At 36.7% G+C, this 18,520-nt stretch overlaps 1 protein-coding gene across 8 annotated transcripts in view; it reads right to left on the bottom strand.

Annotated features, from left to right (window-relative positions):
* Positions 1-18,520, bottom strand: part of ROBO1 (roundabout guidance receptor 1) — a 684,763-nt gene that overhangs the window by 31,119 nt on the left and 635,124 nt on the right. For 7 of the 8 annotated variants that reach the window (XM_072346085.1, XM_072346162.1, XM_072346331.1 and 4 more), the window contains 4 exons: positions 15,323-15,494; positions 6,266-6,463; positions 2,932-2,958; positions 218-260 (listed from right to left, as the gene is read on the bottom strand). In XM_072346085.1, the coding sequence (XP_072202186.1) occupies positions 218-260; positions 2,932-2,958; positions 6,266-6,463; positions 15,323-15,494 (440 nt within the window). The remainder of the gene's footprint in view (positions 1-217; positions 261-2,931; positions 2,959-6,265; positions 6,464-15,322; positions 15,495-18,520) is intronic. The other variant, XM_072346245.1, reaches the window with a different exon arrangement.

Below are 18,520 nucleotides of genomic sequence, written 5' to 3'. Positions count from 1 at the left end.
CATGACCCATTCTTCTGAAGCTCAAACCACATCTTTCTAAGGAGAAAAAAAAAATATGGTCTAAATGTACACAAATGTATACATTAATATTACACATTAAAATGCATTTTTTTTCAAGTTGCTGTTATGGCACCACTTACAAGGACAACTGTACTCCCAGTATCTTTAAAGGAGATTGTACACAATTTATAGCTATAAAAATAAAGCACGTAATTACCTGCCTCCACTGCTTACGGCATCTCCTCCTCTCTGATAGGTTACTGCAATATTTAAAGATAAAAAATGAAATAATTTAAAAAGCAGAAAAGATTCCTTAAACAGTAGTATTTAACCTGCTTTTGTTTCATTTCAGCTAAGGCAGCAAACGTACAGTGTTTATATATAAATTCAGTCTCATCCTTAAAGTCACTCTTTCTAATGCAAGTTTATACATAATACTTCTGTTTCTTGGTAATTGCTATTCTTAGCTCCATCAAGGTTTCATATTTCAGTTCTGTTCAGAAAAACACAAACAAACACACCTATTGCTTAAGAAAGCAGGAAGCCATACATCAGGTTGAACTTATCCTTAACATAGCTCTGCTGACTTCAGAGGAATTACTTTATGGAAGAATTTAGGTCATATATTTATTTCATGAATGAGTAAATGTTAAAGCTTTTCTCTACCTTATTCTCTTGGTAAGATTAAAGAGGTAGCATGATTTTATAACATACTTTACTTCCAATGTAAACAATGGCTCATTACACTGAATCTCCTACAGAAACATAGGCTTTTTCTAAATGCTTCTGCATTATACTCCTGGAACAAGCTTACTCTAGAAGTCCACAGAAGCTTTGAATTTTACAGCATCTTACAATTGGATTTAATAATGATAGTTTTTTATCTAAACCTTTACATGTATAAATCTTGTTAAAAAATCACTGGCAGAAAAAAACCTGCTTCCTAAATTAGGAGGAATGGCTTTTGCTACTTCATAAGCATTACACATTAACTAAGTGCATGTGCACATGCTTTTATTTTTTTGGCAAGGACTGCATGTCCTTCACAGGAAGCGTCATGGTTAAGAAGTTGTTATAAGTAATGCACACAGAAGAATCAGTGCTATATGTTTTGCAGGTTTGCAGTGGACTAGGCAAAGGGTTAAGGAGACTGCTTCCTTGCAAATGTTCATGGGTTCTATATTTCCCATCTAGGAATGTGCTGAAGAAAAGCAGCCAAATTCTGCTCTTCAGAAGAACTCCAAACTGGGAGTCTGCAAGAGAGAGATAAATGCTGGCAGTGATTACAATAACAGGATTAAAATGTAGGATGCTCTTTACAGGTAAATCTTACTGTAGGTAATGCTAAAGAAGAGGGTCTGGTACCGTTTAAAGTCAATAGGAAGCATGACTAGAATCATGGATTGAAAAGGGATTTTTTTTAAATTATTTTTTTTTTTCTCTATTTGATTTACATAGTTCATGTTTTTCCAATTTCTTTAAAAATCTCAGTGCTATTTATTTTGCAACTCTGGCATATCTTATGGAGCTGCAGTATACTTTCCTTTAATGTTAAGAACCCAACTGAGAAAATGCACATTAGCTAACCTACCAGCCTCTGCAGAAATTCAGTAGCATGCTACAATTGTAACTGCAATAGAAGCTGTTAAGCCAATTAAAGTAACAGCAAAATAATAATTTGAATTAGTCTCCACTGTGGATCTCAAAGGACTTCAGAAACATTAGGGGCCACTCTGGCTCATGCTGAACAGTAAGCAAATCCACTGAACATAATAGGATGACTTTTGAAACAAGATACAATTCAGTGTGATTAAAAGTATGTGGATAAGAATCTAACCAATTACCACTAGGTCTGTGTCAAGGAATGCAGAAAGACACGAGTTTGCTTCAGTTGCAGTCCAACCTGGAGGGATGTGACACAGCTGTTGTCCTGGGACCAAATCAGTACAGCAATTTTGAGCTAATATTTGAGCTAGATATTTTTGGCAGATTTTGCAGAGGAGGAATTAAGTGGCCTTTACACTCCCTGGATATACACGGGCCTCTTGTGAAAAGAAGGGATTTAGAACAAAGGAGGAAGATATGACCTGTCTATTCACTCAGCTTGAAGCTAAAAGGAATGTATAGACTGCAGTGGTGGATAGTGAATGTGTTGAACTGTAGCCACTGCAAAGGAGAACCTGCTGACCTCCCAGACTGTGAGACTGACTGAAGGTCCCATCTACAGAACAGAAAGGCTCTTCCCCACTGACTATGGTGGTCTGTGGTACGATTTATGTCATGGACATATTTCAGACATTATTAAGCAAAAAGAAAAAGATGATGATTTTAAGCCCACCCCAAATTTGAAATGTAGCTTTAATTACGTATAACAGGAATACTGCTTTATGATTTTGTAGCTCAAAGGCAAGTTTAAGGCAGCAAAGAAATTTAACTGATAATTTGCTTTGATTTTCTGTATCTTTTAAAACTCCTGGGATACTGATTTAATGCAGATTTAGAGGAAAGACAATAGGAAAGTATTTCACCAAATACAATCCCATTGGTTCCCTTACAACTCAGCACCTGGGCTCTGTAAAGTCATTTCTCCTCCATCAGAAGTGCCTTCAACATCACTAGATGCAGGAGGCCACACTACTTCATTACAATGCAAGAAGGGAGAGCTCAAGTCGTACAAACTGAAAGGAGCATGCTATAAAATGGTGTGCTTGCATCACATGATATATGACAAAATGGTACACACAAGTGGAATAAAGTGTCAGCTACAAAGGAAGTATAGACTACTTAGAGAACAACATAATGATACATGTCATTAAGGAAATTATTTTAAAAACTTCCAAACAACTGGGCTGGTTATGTCAGAAAAGGAGAAACAGTACCATGAACACATGCTGAAGTAACAAAGAAGAGGGGAAAAGTGCAAATATATACCTGTTGGTGTGAAGGTAAAAGACGGGACTGAAAAATCAAAACAAAATACAAACTGGTTATTAAGCTGAAGAAAGAAAGGGAAACATACCACATTAGTATAAATCAGCAGACAGCTGAACATAAAACAAATGCAAATAACTAACCCATTAGTTCAGTCACACTGACACAGAAGTAAAACTAAGTTTGTGATTCAGAAGATTGACTCCACAGGCACCACTGAAAAAAAGTTTGATACTCCACTGTGCTCCTGAAGGGAACGACTGTGGTTTTGCCTTTGACTACCTTTCGATTTATTATCTGCAGTTTTTCTGAAGATCCTACTACAAACAGAAACCCTACACTGCTAATCATTTTAGAATGCAGAATGACAAATTCCTTTACAAAGCCTTATCTAACTCCCATTGAATTTTATCTGGAGCTCACCAAGTTAATGCTCATTATGCTCAACTAACAGGTACATTTAGGTATTCAGTAAGAAAATAATCACATAAAGGACAAAAGACAACTGCTGTTTTACTGTATCTGATTCAAGAGTGTACCATCTCTTTAAAAAAAAAGGCCCTAAAACCTACTGCAGCAACTCATTTTTGTTTTCATAGAAGAAATTGCAGAACAGTTATTATCTACCTTAAGGATGTAATGCCTTTCTACCTTCCAAGCCATGGCTTTAGGAGGGAAAGGTTAACAATGGAACAATGACATTGCTTGACAATCTTCACTCTCCCTGCCACTATAAATCCTCTTTGGATCAATAGGGCCCTTAATCCAAATACAGAGAGATAGCATGTGTTTTTCCTATTAGCACATGCTCCCCCTCCTGTTGACAGGACAGTATAGTTTTTCTACCACTGATGCGTAAAAAAGGCTAATATTGCTCTTTTTGATCTAATAAAAACAAAGACCAGTGTAAGAGCAATAATAAAATATTCACTAGAAGAAAATTTCAGATGGAATTTGATCAACAAATCTGTGGCAGAAAGAAAAGGTTCTAGCAAAGAGAACAACCACTTACTGCAGTTTATGCAATAACTCTGAAGTTGGGGAGTAGGCTCCAGAATGTCTTGTTTTCATGAGGCAGAAAAAGCTCTAGGTTCTCCCTGCTTTTTCTAAGCTGATTTATTTTCAGGAATATGACAGAGTGCAAAAAGAAGAACCTTTGAGCATTTTACCTAATATAGGCTTAATTGATAGTACAGCTCTTTACGGTGAGAGTTCCACTATATTTTCTTTGAGCTAGGCCTTTTCACACAGTCAACTTTAATTTAGCTACATTTGACAACTTAGAACCGTTGTAATAAGCTTTCATTTAAACAGAAGGTGTATTTAAAAAAACAGTTATTCAAAAGAGAATCGAGTGTCTCAAAATTAACTTGCAATCATGAGGGCATGAAAAAAATATTTAACTACTGTCTCACTCCTTGCCTGTGAGCTAAGTAATAAACCTAGGCTTGTTTTTAAAGAATTGGGGAACAGATGAACAGAGGTTCAACTAAATGAATTTTTTACAGCAACCACACAAAAGAACAACTTAATTCTCAGAGCTTCTAATAATAAACTCGGTTGAGTGTGTAAGAGTACTAGTACAATATGTGCGTGTGGGAGTTTTAGCAGATGTCAGGCCTGAAGCTAAACATAAAAATAAACAAATAAATGCAAGACTGAAGAAAGTTTGCACTTGAAGTGGTGACTTGATGCACTGCAGAGTGGCAAACTACTTCACAATTTATATTTTCTTGAGGATGTTTTTTTTTTTTTTTTCTTGATTGACAATGGAGATGTATACCCTAGTTTTTGGCACGTGTAAAAATCCACACCAAATTACACAAAAGGTATTTTTTAGAAAATATTGAATAACACAGCTGTTCCAAGCAATAGTTGATGTCATTAAAGTGACCATTTTTTAGGACAAATTGCATGCCTTTTGCTTAATTGTAGGTACTGCTGAAATCACATTGATGTTAGTTTGATAGAACTGTAGAAAGGCAGTATGGCAGCATGCTATTAGTAAAACAAAACAGAGCAGGCCAATGCAGTAGAGTGTTGAAGTCTGTCTGAGAAAACCTAGAAGAAGAAAATTAAACTTGTCCCTGATCTCTGTGGTCACAACTCCAATAAAACCACTTGCCCTAAAGGTTACCCAAAGCACTGATATTTTAAAAGCTTGGAGAGTACCAGAACACTGCATCACTCCAAAACAGTTTTCAGGTTCCCATTCACTCCGTTGCTAATTTTAACACTGATTCTTTTTTCATAGCAACACATTACTACTGTTAAAAACATTTGCGTTATATTTGCCTATCAATATCTCCACTCATCATCCATTCAGTTTGAAGAGACTAAATAATGCAGTCTCATGACACCCTTCACCCACTAAGATATGTGCACCTTTGCAGCCTAGGTCTATTTTTTGATGGTCAAATATTGAACCAAAATCTCACTATCCTTCAAAAACAGGATCTTCCATTTCTATTTCATTCTAGAATTTATGGTTTTCAATCCATGCGCACCCACAAAATGCCTTGAGATATAATGAAGTGTATCATACTGAATACAGCTTTAACTTCCGGGCTTAATCAAAAGATATTTAATCAGGAGAGATTTTTTATTCCAGAAGATCTTTCAGGTAGATATTCTAGTTTTGTTCGTCATGGAGTATCATGCAAAGCACTGCTTGCCCAACAATCTGATATAAAAGGTATTGATAACATGAAAACTAAGAGTGCTTTAAAGTTAGTCCCAAATGAACGCAGATGCAAGATTTGATAGACCCAGAATTCAGTCCCAGACAAAGGTCCCTCGAGAGAATTTATGAATGGGTCTTGGAAAGTATTATGTACTGTTGTGCTTTCACCAACAGCCCTTTTACCACATTCCCAGGAATATAAAGAAATTCAAGTACATACACCAGAAGCATCACTGTAATTCACACCACTGTTAGTATTCTTAGCAGTAAGCAAAAGACTGAATAAGAGGGACAATAAGCGACCATCCAATTGCTTTCTTTTCAGATGGTTCAGAGAGTTGGGTAGTAAGGACATACTGGAAGCTCACAGACTTAAATCCATCTTGTACTTTCCTCACTTGTATAAGTACCTTTATGAAAAGCTAACCTAGGTATTTTTCTAAATGCTTATACTTTAAAGTCAAGTTGAAGTCAAGTCAACACATTGCATAAATAATAGTGCTTTCTACATAAGCTTCTGATTCGAAATTCCTGAAAATATTGACCTAATTTGATAATTCCAGCATAAAATCTTAAAAGAGCAAGAGACTGATTATGAATTGTCAGTAAAGGGGCATTCTGCAACACGGAGATCGAAACATAGTATGGCACCTTTTCTGATACCAGCGTAAGTACTAGTAAGTCCATTTCGCTTCTTCCTGTGGCGATACAACCAGATGCTGAAGACCATGAGGATAATCCAACAGGCAGCACCAATTCCAGCAATAAAGGCAGGCTGTTTTACTACGTCAGAGATCTGCTGGGCTAAACTGACTTGATCTTCTGAAGACACAGGATTTCCATGTGAATCTGAAAAAAAAGGACATCACAAATCTTTAGTTAATCTGAATGTGCAACTGTAAAAAGCAACACAAAAAGAACTGACAGAACTGCATCCAGTTCTTCAAGGCAATATGCTTAAGATTGCTCATCAAAATCTCTTCTCATAGGTCTAGACAGAAATATCTGTTTTCAATATAAGACTCATTTCTCCAACTCTACTGTCTTTTGTTTGTAGTGATTGCTAAATCAGGCCACTGGATCGTTTTTGCTTGTTTGTTGTTTTTTTCACTTTATCAAACCAAAGACAGTCTCAGAAAATTATTCAAGAAGTCAGAAAAGAAACACAGAAGAAAGCTCAAGTACAAAACAAGCTTAGTTTGTTCCTGGGATATGTGAAAGTGCAGAAGTCAGCTACACGTACATACATTCTCATAAGAAAAAGTCACAAAAGAATGACAAATCAAAGAAAATTAACCTGATGCTAATGTTGAGGGATACATTTTAATTTAGCGGTTCCTGACAGATGAATTAAATATATTACACAGTCTAACATACTCTTTGCAAGCTCCAACTTTAGCTTCAATTAAAAAAGACTGAATATTTAAGAACGCATACAGAGGACTAAAAAGGAGTTTTGAATTGTTAATAATAGTCAAGCAGTCTCCTTGTTACTGGACACGCTGCCTTCTACAAATAATGTTTACCCCTAAAATTCCCGAAGTTAAGTAACTAATATGTATTTTTTCCACTTTTTTTTTTTTTTTTTTTTTTTTTTTAACCAGCAGAGAAAGTACAACCAATAATCGTTTTGTTCTTTTTCTGCACTTTTCTCTTTTTCTACTTTCAGAATCTTCTAGGAATGTTAGTAAAAATATTCTGTTACTGAAAAATGCTAGCTGAAATGAAGCAACTGAAAGATAAAATACTGTCTTCCTGATTTTTTAACCACTACAGTGAGTTCTAACTGGAATTTTCATTACTGCATAGGATGAGGGCAAGAATTTGAAACCTTTAGTCAGAGCGGATATTGCTTTACACATTCCAAGCTTAGACTTTGAAATACCCGTTTTTATTCTTGTGTAAATCCAACAAGTTGTTTTTTTTTTTTGTTTTTTTTTTTTTTTTTTTTTTTTTCTTTTACTATGGATAGTGACATCATATGTTGAAAAAGCGATTAGTATTTTCAGGTGAAAGGTACTGTTACAAGAAATAGTAATAGAAACTACATATGATCATATGATATGAAGACTTGTTCATGTAAAAACCATCACATTTTCTCTAAGGACTAACAAGTGAATAGATTATATTACCGTGACCCATCTCGTATTGTTCCAAAATAAGCCTAAGCAAAATAATAAATTACAATACAAAAAAGAATATAGAATCAAAACAAAACCAAAACCTCTTCTGGAAAAGGATATCCTCATAACTGGGAAATGATTGCATTAATAACAAATGTTTTCCAGGGAAGAATTTAGCATTTCATTTTCTGTGATATATCTGTTTGGCCAAGGAATCATCACTGCCTTTGACTGCTACCTCATTGGAAATTTTATTTCATATTTCCAGTTCCTTTATCTTCTGTGATCCTAAGCATACTGACTAGTTGGTAAGTTCACCAAGCAGACTCATTCTTTTCTTACTAATACACTCTTTGTGTCTGCTGGGTTTATAGATTTCATGCCGATTTGTGCAAGGTTAAGATGGGTTGCAGCAGATTTTACAGAGACAGCCAAGCTAAGTTCCACACAAGCGGCCAGATGGGCTTAAACATATAAAATATACTGTGACTAATGAATTAAAACTGTCACTCTGTTTCTCATCTTTTGTCTCTTTGCAGCTAAGGCCATATTAAGATATGAAAATGTTTTTAAAACATATCAACTATAAAACCATACAGAAGGATAGTACTTTTATATACAAACATTTTGCATTGCTCAGTGAATCCATATCTGAAGACTACAAAATACTGAACAATCTCTTTGAACTCTCATTGTTCTAATTTTTAATTAAGAATCATTTCACTGTATTATTTTATTAGCCATTGCAAGCATAGTAACAAGGTTATAATATATTTGCTGTTAAGAAACAAGGCTTACACTACACACAGTATAGAATCATTGAATTGCTCAGGTTGGAAAAGACCTTATAGATCATCGAGTCCAAACCTGACCCAACCGTATTACCCTAACAAACAACCCTCCGCTAAATCATGTCCCTGAGCACCACATCCAGATGGTTTTTAAACACATCCTGGGATGGTGACTCAACCACCTCCCTGGGGACCCTATTCCAGTGCTTAACAGCCCTTTCTGTAAAAAAGCTTTCCCTGATATACAACCTGAACTTACCCTGACACAACTTGAGGACATTTCTCCTCATTTTGTCACATGTCACCAGTGAGAAGAGACCAACTCCACTCTCACTGTAAGCATCTTTTGGGTATTGAAAGAGAGCATTAAGGTCTCCCCTCAGCCTCCTTTTCCTCAGACTAAACAGTACCAGTTCCATCAGCCTCTCCTCATAGGGCATATTCTCTAAGCCCTTCACAAGCCTCACTGCACTTCCTTGGATTTGCTCCAGCACCTCAGTTTCCTTTCTATACTGAGGTGCCCAAAACTGAACACAGTACTTGAGGTCGGGCCTCACCAGTGCTGAGTACAGGGGCTGGATGTCTTACCTAGTCCTGCTCACCACACCATTCTTGATACAAGCCAGGATGCCACTGGCCTTCTTGGCCACCTGAGCACACTGCTGATTCATATTCAGCTGACTGTCTATCAGTACAACAAGGTCCCTTTCCGTCAGGCAGCTTTCCAGCCACTCCTCCCCAAGCCTGTAGGACTGCCTGGGGATTTTGTGAGCAAAATGCAGGACCCCACACTTGGCCCTATTGAAACTCATGCCATTAACCTTGGCTCATTGATCCAGTCTATCTAGGTCCCTCTATAATGCCTTTCTCCCCTCAGGCAGAACAACACTCCCTCCCAACATGGTGTCGTCTGAAAACTTACTGAGGATGCACTCAATCCCCTAACAAAGATCATTAATAAAGATGTTAAATAGAAGCGGCCCCAGTACTGAGCCCTGGGGTACACCGCTTGTGACCAGCTGTCAACTGGATGTAGCTCCATTGGCAACAACCATTTGGGACCGGCCATCTAGCCAGTGTACACCCAGAGGAGCATATGTCCATCCAAACCATGGGCAGCCAGCTGCCCCATGAGGATCTTGTTGTGGACAGTGTCTTACTGAAGGCCTTACTGAAGTCCAGGTAGACCATATCAACAGCCTTATGTGTACAGACTGCAAGTGACTTTATACTGAATTAACTGGTATATATTTACATACATAGTGATGAGAAAAATGAGTATGTGTACATGTATATTCATACACACAACACAATAGAAAAGAAGGAGGAATGGCTTTCAAAAGGCCACATTTAACCCATGTAGCACTGTTACAATTTAAAAACAGAAAGCAAGCTAAATATACAGCAAGGGAAAGAAAATCTAGTGAACCTTCCATTACTAATAATTTCCATATACAATGGCTTGGAAGCCTTACTTTGAGAAGGGCATCTTCACTTCTTGCCACAGTCCCATGTGAGAGACCAGTCTGGAAAAAAGCTCTTGAATGAATAAAAAAACACCACCACCAACAAAAAAACCTTTTCTTCATCCTAAGAAATTTTTGGAAACTTTGACTGAGATATAAACGGTTCATAATCATCATTCCTGTTCCTGCCTGCACTCCTCAGGGAAACATGCCAAAATAATAAGCGAATGTAAAGATTGTAAGGCAAAGTGCATCTTACTGTCAGAGAAGCAGCCACAGCTTATAATGTACTTTAGAAGGCCTCAGTGTTGTCGGAGCAGGCTGATCCCATGATTCCCTGAAATCAGCATATTATCACACTGACTTATTCCCTTTTCTTCTACCTTGAGATAAGAACCTCACAGAGCATGTTGATTTGGCTATTGCTCACAGGTTCTCTGATTCTGACTGTGCCAAAGCTTCAAGTTTCAGACTTCAATGAAAACTCATTAAAATTCATATCACACTGAACTATGAATTTTAATTCTCTATGTAAAATATTCAAGTAAATAATGCAAAACTCAATTTTTAAGTTGTCAAATGCTGAACAGATTACTAATATAGAATTAAGATTGAAATGGCAAAGATTTAAAAAGACGGGAAATTCCAGGATCAAAGGTGTGCAGGTAACTCCAATTTTGCCATGTATGTGTACATCATATAGTACAGTACTTGCCAATATGTCTGCCTCTTTTTGTATATAAAATGTACAAACAGGAAATAGGAAGACACCATTTTTGTAGGCATTGGTAATTTGGGCAACTCAAAACCAGCAAAACATTTGGAATCTACAATATGATGTCTGATGTTTCCTCAAATACATGTGGCATGGTGCAATATGAAAATTATATGGTAAAATACAACCAGGTTAAGGAAATGCTATTTTGTCTTCTCTCTAGTAATACATACTTCTAAAATTGGAAAAACAGCATTTTTGCAAATCAGTCCCAAAGCACACAGCCTGTGCGGAAACAACCAAAAGTTGGTTTGGAAGGACTTGCTCTGTGAGGAAAAAGCCTCTTTTACCAAATGGGATATCAACAAAACCCACCATGCGACTACCACTCCAGAACTATTTGAAGAGCTGACAGAATATCTCTAAACAAAACAATTAGAATAATGATTTGATGAGAGTTTCATTGTACACTGAGATATCCAATAATTGAATAATGTACTCAATATTTATAAAAATTCTACAGACTTCTGAATAAATAATTGCATCGCACATATTAATAGGGATTATGCATTTAGAAGTCATATTAATTGGTGTGAGATCTCTCAGAACTGGCACCCTGTGCAAAACATGTTGCAAGATATTCCCTTTTCATGACTTATGTGAAAACTAGCATGTGTTATACGACAGAGCTATTGTTGGAAAGTTGGAAAGGACCTTGAAGATCACCTAGTTCCACCATGGCAGATAGGCAAGGTTGACACTGTCATAGGTGGTATCACATCACTGGACAGACATAAGGCCAGAGATCAGTTTGAGCTGATAATTCTCATCTTTCTGTACAGGGCAATCTTGTAATCCATGCAACAATAAAAAAATTCTATCAGGTTTTTTTCAGTATGATATTTTTTTTTTTTCCTCCACAGAGTAACATGAAAATTTACAGTGAGCCATGGATATTATTTACACTTTTTTTTTCCTTTGTGGCAAAGCTCTTTCTTCTTTGTTATGTAAAATATCAACTTCCCCACCTCCTCCCCCCAAAAAAAAACAAAAAATAAAAGACAACAAACAAACAAAAATGATTTTCTAGGTCTCAGAAGTCCACAGAAAGCTGTAAAAAGCCATTCAGATACTCTAAGGAGGGTGTTTTAAGGAGACACATTATTTCTTCAGCTGACTTCATGATTTTAAACACCAGAAGATGGTTTTTGAATAAGAAGAAAGTATATTGTTGGCTTGCCCCAGAAGGCTCTCAAGTCACAGCTCAGTGAACTGCTTTGCATCAGTAGAGACATGGAAAATGGAAGAGCTTTGTGCCTACAATTTGTACCTGTCTTTGTACCAGGGTAAGTGCGTGCACAAGGTCACTTATCACAGCTCAGCTGATGCATGGTATTGTGATTGCACACCTCAGCTCTCAGAGAATCCAACTTCTCCTGTCCTCCCCTCTTGTTCTGGAAGGCAGACTCTGAGAGGTGAAGCTTCCTCCTGTCACACACCTGGCTGAAATCTGCCTAGCCATCACTCACAGTCACAAACTGGTGAGCAACCTGCACAGTGCATGGCCTCAAAAATGAGTTTGGTGTGCAAGAGAGTAGGTTACAGTGGGGAAGAAAGTCTCACATTAAATCTCATCTTCAGACATTCCAAAGCCAGCCACAATTCAAACTCATGTTTCACAGAATCACAGAATGGCCTGGGTTGAAAAGGACCACAATGATCATACAGTTTCAACCCCCTGCTATGTGCAGAGTTGCCAACCACCAGACCAGGCTGCCCTGAGCCATATCCATCCAGCCTGGTCTTGAATGCCTCCAGGGATGGGGCATTGACAACCTCCTTGGGCAACCTGTTCTAGTGCATCACCACCCTCTGTATGAAAAACTTCCTCCTAATATCTAACCTAAACCTCCTCTGTTGTAGTTTAAAACCATTCCTCCTTGTCCTATCACTATCCACCCTCATAAGTCTTTCCCCTTTCTGTTTATGTGCTCCCTTCAAGTACTGGAAGGCCACAATGTGCTTTTCTTGCACACAGAAATCATAGTTCCAAAACAAAACAAAAAAAGCTATTTTTACTACTTTTTACTTTTTATTTACTGAGCTACTTACTCAGATATCAGAAAAGACTTCCTGAAAGAATAGTTGGGATCAGTGAAATATGTAGGAAGGCAAACATGCAGTTCCTAGGGCATGTTGGTATAGGGAGTCAGGACTCTTTCAAACCTTCTAAAAGGAGCATCTTTGGCCCTCTTTCCTCCCTCTCTTGCTTCAGTTCCCTCTCACTGTAACAATGTAATTTATTGCTGGTGAAAGGTGCCAACTGATGACATCAACAAATTAATTTTCTATCTTCAGAAGAGCTACTAGAAAACTGCAGTGTCTGCTCCACGCCCCTGCTGGGACTTCATCCAACAGCTAAGAATGCAAGTCTTTGCGGGAATTGTAAGAGAACTCGTATTCCCTTTCCATAATCAAGTGTTAAGTAAACTGGAGCCATTCACATGCCTCGAGGATTTTAGTTAGATCTATAATAAATGAAGAGTGCTCCTCTTAAGTACTAATTTTCAGCAGCTCCCACAGTTGACTAAAGGACTATAGAACTGTCTAGGTATTCTTTTATATTGTTTTTAGTGACACGAATCCCCCAAAGTCTCTTCTTTCCAGATCTTTGTCACGAAATTGTAGCAATCAAATTATGGCATTTTTCCTACAGAATATGTAGTCTACTTAAGTAGAAGCAAGCAATAAAAAATACCAAATCAAACCCCAGCTACTCAGAAATATATGTCTTTTAGCAAACTAAAGGCTCAATTACATTTGAATAGCCTCTGAGATAGATGATTGCCTCATGCTTTCTAACATGGTATCAGTAAAGGCCAGCATCAGAAAAGTCAGAAAAAAAATCTTACCCTGATGGAACATCATTTCTTTCTTTTTCCATTTACCAAAACTCCAAAGTGGTTAAGTTGACTTATACAGTTAACCTTCAATTAACATTTACTTATCATGAGAGGCATTTGCCTTTGAAATTCTAGTCTGCCCTGTTAATTTACACTCATTAATCTTAGATTTTCAAAATCTAAGCTGTATAGAACAAACTAAAATTTGAACAGAAAACTGGCTGCAGAGAAGCACAATCTAGCAAATAACCAGGACTTTTAAAAGACATATTAATGGAATATTACATAAACCATGTGCATTTTTTTCTTAAAATCTCTATTAATCACATGCCCGTGTAAGCGAAACAAAGATAATAGTTGGGGAAGTATACATAGGTCACTCCGAAAGCAATGCCTCCTATTTATTTCCACAGAAACTACAACAGCTAAAAGAGCACAATAACACTATTTGGTAGATCAAATTCTCAGCTACAAAACACAATTTTTTTACATAGTCAGCACCATTAGCTATGCATTCTCACCAGAGATAAATAAGAACTTGCATGCTGCATTTGCAAAGATCTGCACCAGCAGAGGTGATCCAATGTCACTGTCATACTGCAGAAACACACCACCCACTGCCACATTGTGCTCACATTCACTCTTTGGTCTCCAAAAACACTTAGCAAGCATCTGAGAATGTCAGTAGGTGCCATTTTTTCCACATGGAAGAATTAAGTGACACACACCTTTGTCTCATCCATGCTTTCATGTCAGACAGCTCCTCTGCTGCCTTCCGTCTCATAGCAACAAAATGTAAAGGAATATTGTTGGGAAGATTCAACCTCTACTGACATATCACCAACATCCACCCCTGATGTCATGGGCAAGCATCATAAAGCAGGAGGCATTACTTTCAGAGCAGCCCTCATACATGTAATTTTACAGCAAATATATTACTTGTTCAGTCCTGTTTTCACACACACACTATATATACATATATATATTTAAATACAAAGTCAAATAACAGGGAAGGTCTACTAATGATACAAATATGGGAATGAAGTCCAGAACAAAAGATGAGGTTTTGTTGTGATTACATATAGATTATATAGTGTAATGATAAGGTAGTCTGGCACAGGTGGGTAAAGCAGCGTATGATTATACCTAACTTTACACTTTAAATATTCTTCAGTGAATCAACAGAAATGAAGCATTTCTTCCAGGTACACCCAAAAGCAATATCCTTGACATGCATTTATGACAGAAGGAATTGTAAATCACTTGGCACCTCTTATTCCTCTACTGGGGAGCTTCTAGACACAGCTGATATTTATTTTTCCTAATGTTAGCAAACTGCTGTTTTTATGCATCAGTATTCTGATCAAGACAAATCACCTCTCTGAACTAAAATGAACCAACATTTAAGAATTCATAGTACTCTACATGTTTTATTACACCATTATTAAGATTGAAATTTCACTTTGAAAAAATCGGCAACCAAGAAACAGTGCTGAATTTGAAGAATCAAACATTTCCATTGATATACTTCTATCTTCAGAGTGCAGTTTCAACACAAGTTTAAAAGCAGAAATGCCATATCCTGCCACTTCAGAGATCAGGTACAATTATCTATTTCATTTGACCTGAAACTATTTCTGATGCCATAAAGGACAAAAGCAAGCAAACAAAAATGACTGAAAACAATAGAAGGATTACCATCAGGCTTACCTAACTGGATAAACTGGGGATCGCTTTTCACTCCAGGTCCTGCTCCAGTACTTGCTGCCACTTCCACGCTGTATCGAATACCTGGCACTAGGGAAGGGATGACTACAGAGAAGGTGGAACCATCTACTGTCTTGTTTATATGGTATCGACTTTCATTGCCAAGGCACCAAACCTGCAGGGAAGTAAGAGTATTGCACGTATAAGCATTCAAAATTAAACAGCGAAGGATCATTAGAAGGAAGGTTGACACATTCCCTTCTGCTGGATAAGATTTAGAATCTGTCCCTATTTTATAATCTGAAGTCATGGATCACAGTCCTAGGCATTCTGAATACTGGAAAGCTATTTCTTGTTCCAAAGAGCAGATCCAAATATTAACATCATTTGATGAGTTTTATCCCAATTCATTCAATCTATGACAACAGTGCTAATAAAGCACATGTAGTAACACAGAACAAGTAAGAGAAACTCATTTACCAAAAGTCTTTCACGTAAACAACAAAGTAAGCGCATTCAGATAAATGAGTTTGCAATTCTCCTGTTAAGGAATCATTAATCAAGCAAGGCTTTATTCACTCAAGTGCAAGGGCAAGCCTTTCTTCATGACATCAGAAGAGAAATGATACCATGCTGGAATAAAAATGTTACCTTTTTAAAGAATAAATGGCAGTGAGAGATGAGGATTAGTAATAAATATACTATCCTCTATTGAGAGACAATGGGATCATGTCAAATATCATTTCTTGATCGAAACTAGAACACAAAACTAAAAACTTTTATTCGGCATTTTAGAAATCCATTATTATATTCAGTCATAATAAGTGACTGGGAAACTGCATTATCTGTGTGGCAAATGCTTTTAAGAGAATGACTGAATGCTCAACTGCTATCAAAAGTAACATAGAAGCTAATTTAGGTCTCCCAAGAAAATGATGAAGTTGTGCTGCTTTTTTTTTTTTTTTTTTTTTTTTCTATTCCTTTTCCACAGTTTCATTGCTCTACACTGAATATTTGTTTTAGTTAAATTCAGTACTTTATTTGTAGAGCAGCAAGTTTTCCTAGGAATGTCAGCATTTCTGACCCTGTGCTGACTATACATAGGAGGGAAGATCATGTTTTTGACATATGGAGCTTTTAAAAGATTTACTACCCAGATAGCTGTTCTTAATCCCTTGGGCAGTTCTGCTGTTGTGGAGATTGTCAGGTGAGTGAGCTAGAGTTTCACTTGGAGAACAATTGCTAGGGTACTTTCCATAGAGTCCTTCTTGCCCGGATACTGTAAACTTCCTTTATTTCACCATCAGGACACTCTAAGACCCTTTTTCATTCTCCGGATGCCAAGGTTTGAAAAAAGACTAGTGGGACACTGTGAGGATCTGAAATGTATTTTAAGCCCCTTTGAAATAGAATCCCAATACAGCACATACAGAACTGCTTCTGTAAAGCAGGTCAGAGCACAGAAAAAGAACAGACTATATAGTCTGTTCTATATAACAGATATATTCAGATATCAAATACAGACTATTTCAGTCAGAAGGAGGTATAATTATTACTTACACTGTTCTTAAATTCTGAAATAGCATTTTCTTAGATCATAAGAACTTGATAAAGTGAAGAACAAAAGACTTGTCTGCATTTTGACGCAAGTCATTTTCACAGACATAACCACAATAGTACTTTTGTACAATAGTGTGTATGTAAATAAGGAAAACAATATATGATGCAATTGCAACTATGCACTATTTATTTGTAAAAGTGTTTTGTTCTTAGGTGCTGAAATAAACGGGGAATGTGCAAATTGGGAACGGTAAGTTAAACATCAGGTTGTTCAGTACTTGTCAGTACTATAATTGATCGTATATCTAAACAGGCAAGTGAAAACTCATTTCCAGAATCTTATGAAGCAGAGAGGAATTCACACTATAACAGACATATCAGTGAAGAAAAAAAATAGTATAAAGAGAATTTCTAACTTCATGCTATGAATGACCTCTGCAATGGTTTGATTTCTGGCTTTTTTTTTGTATGCAATGCTGGCATTTCTCCAGTTAAGATGGCATCCTTCTTTATACACATTTTATCTTTTAATTATGTAGGTACACACATGCCTTAGACCAAGGTACTGAGAAAACTGAAGAATTCCCCCTCCCCAAGACTCACACCCATTTTAAGGGGAAAAAATGTGAGATGACAGAAAAATGACCATTTAAGAAAAGAAAATTTTACAAGATTTTGTTTTGTTTTGGCTTTTTGTTGTTGATGGTTTTTTTTTGTTAGAAGTTCTTATAGATAGATCCCTCCCTCTCCCCTTCCCTCCACCCCCCACCACACACACATTTTTAGAAAAAAAATAATAACTACATACAACTCAAATAACAGCTACATATATATTCATTGTGTCAGTTTTCTGTCCACGGTGAAAAAACACAGTGGAAAATAAGGGCACTCACACAATAGATGTGGGAGAAATGTGCCAGTGTGCCACCTGCTGCTACAGAAGCACAAGAAGACAGTTTGCTCCAACACCTGACAGCTTATTAGCTCTGAATGCTGGGAGGTGAGTCAGGTATCATATTAACTAACAAATATGAATTTCCTAAATTTTATTGTTTTGTCCTTGCAAACTAAACATTCTTCTAATGCAGTTTCTTGATGAAATAGTTCCACCCTTCCATTTAATTCAATAAAACAATTTTGCAATTTCTTATTTATTTTTCAAATTACATATGATATGTCTGAAACTAAGCTACAAACACATTTTATTTCTACCCTCTGACCAAGTCTCAAGTTCTGATATTTTATTGTTCTAAATTTACCATGAAGAGCAGTGATCTCTTCCCTTTTCTGCTAATACTAAGCGAAAACAAAATAGTCAAATGAGTTTTTAAGGCAAGGGATACATGTCTGTATCGCAGTGTTTACCTGAAGAAGGAGCCAAGACAGATGATCCTGTCACTCAGTGCCTATTAAAAGTTTATTTGATATATGCAACTAAATATTTAAAGTGTCTGTGGATTGCTTAGGAAAAATGAGTTTCAGTTAATTTGCAAAGTAAATGATCTCAAAACAATTTGCACTGAAAATAAATACTGTGTATGCTGCTAAATGAACATCAAATAAATATTTTTTAACTTACAGTTTTTGAAAAAGTATGTAGCTTAATGACAGCTTTCTTTTGTGAAAAATGCAAGAAAATTT

Source organism: Excalfactoria chinensis, chromosome 1 (genome assembly GCF_039878825.1).
Source record: "Excalfactoria chinensis isolate bCotChi1 chromosome 1, bCotChi1.hap2, whole genome shotgun sequence".
Taxonomy (NCBI): Eukaryota; Metazoa; Chordata; class Aves; order Galliformes; family Phasianidae; genus Excalfactoria; species Excalfactoria chinensis.
This window is presented reverse-complemented; position numbering and strand designations above follow the sequence as displayed.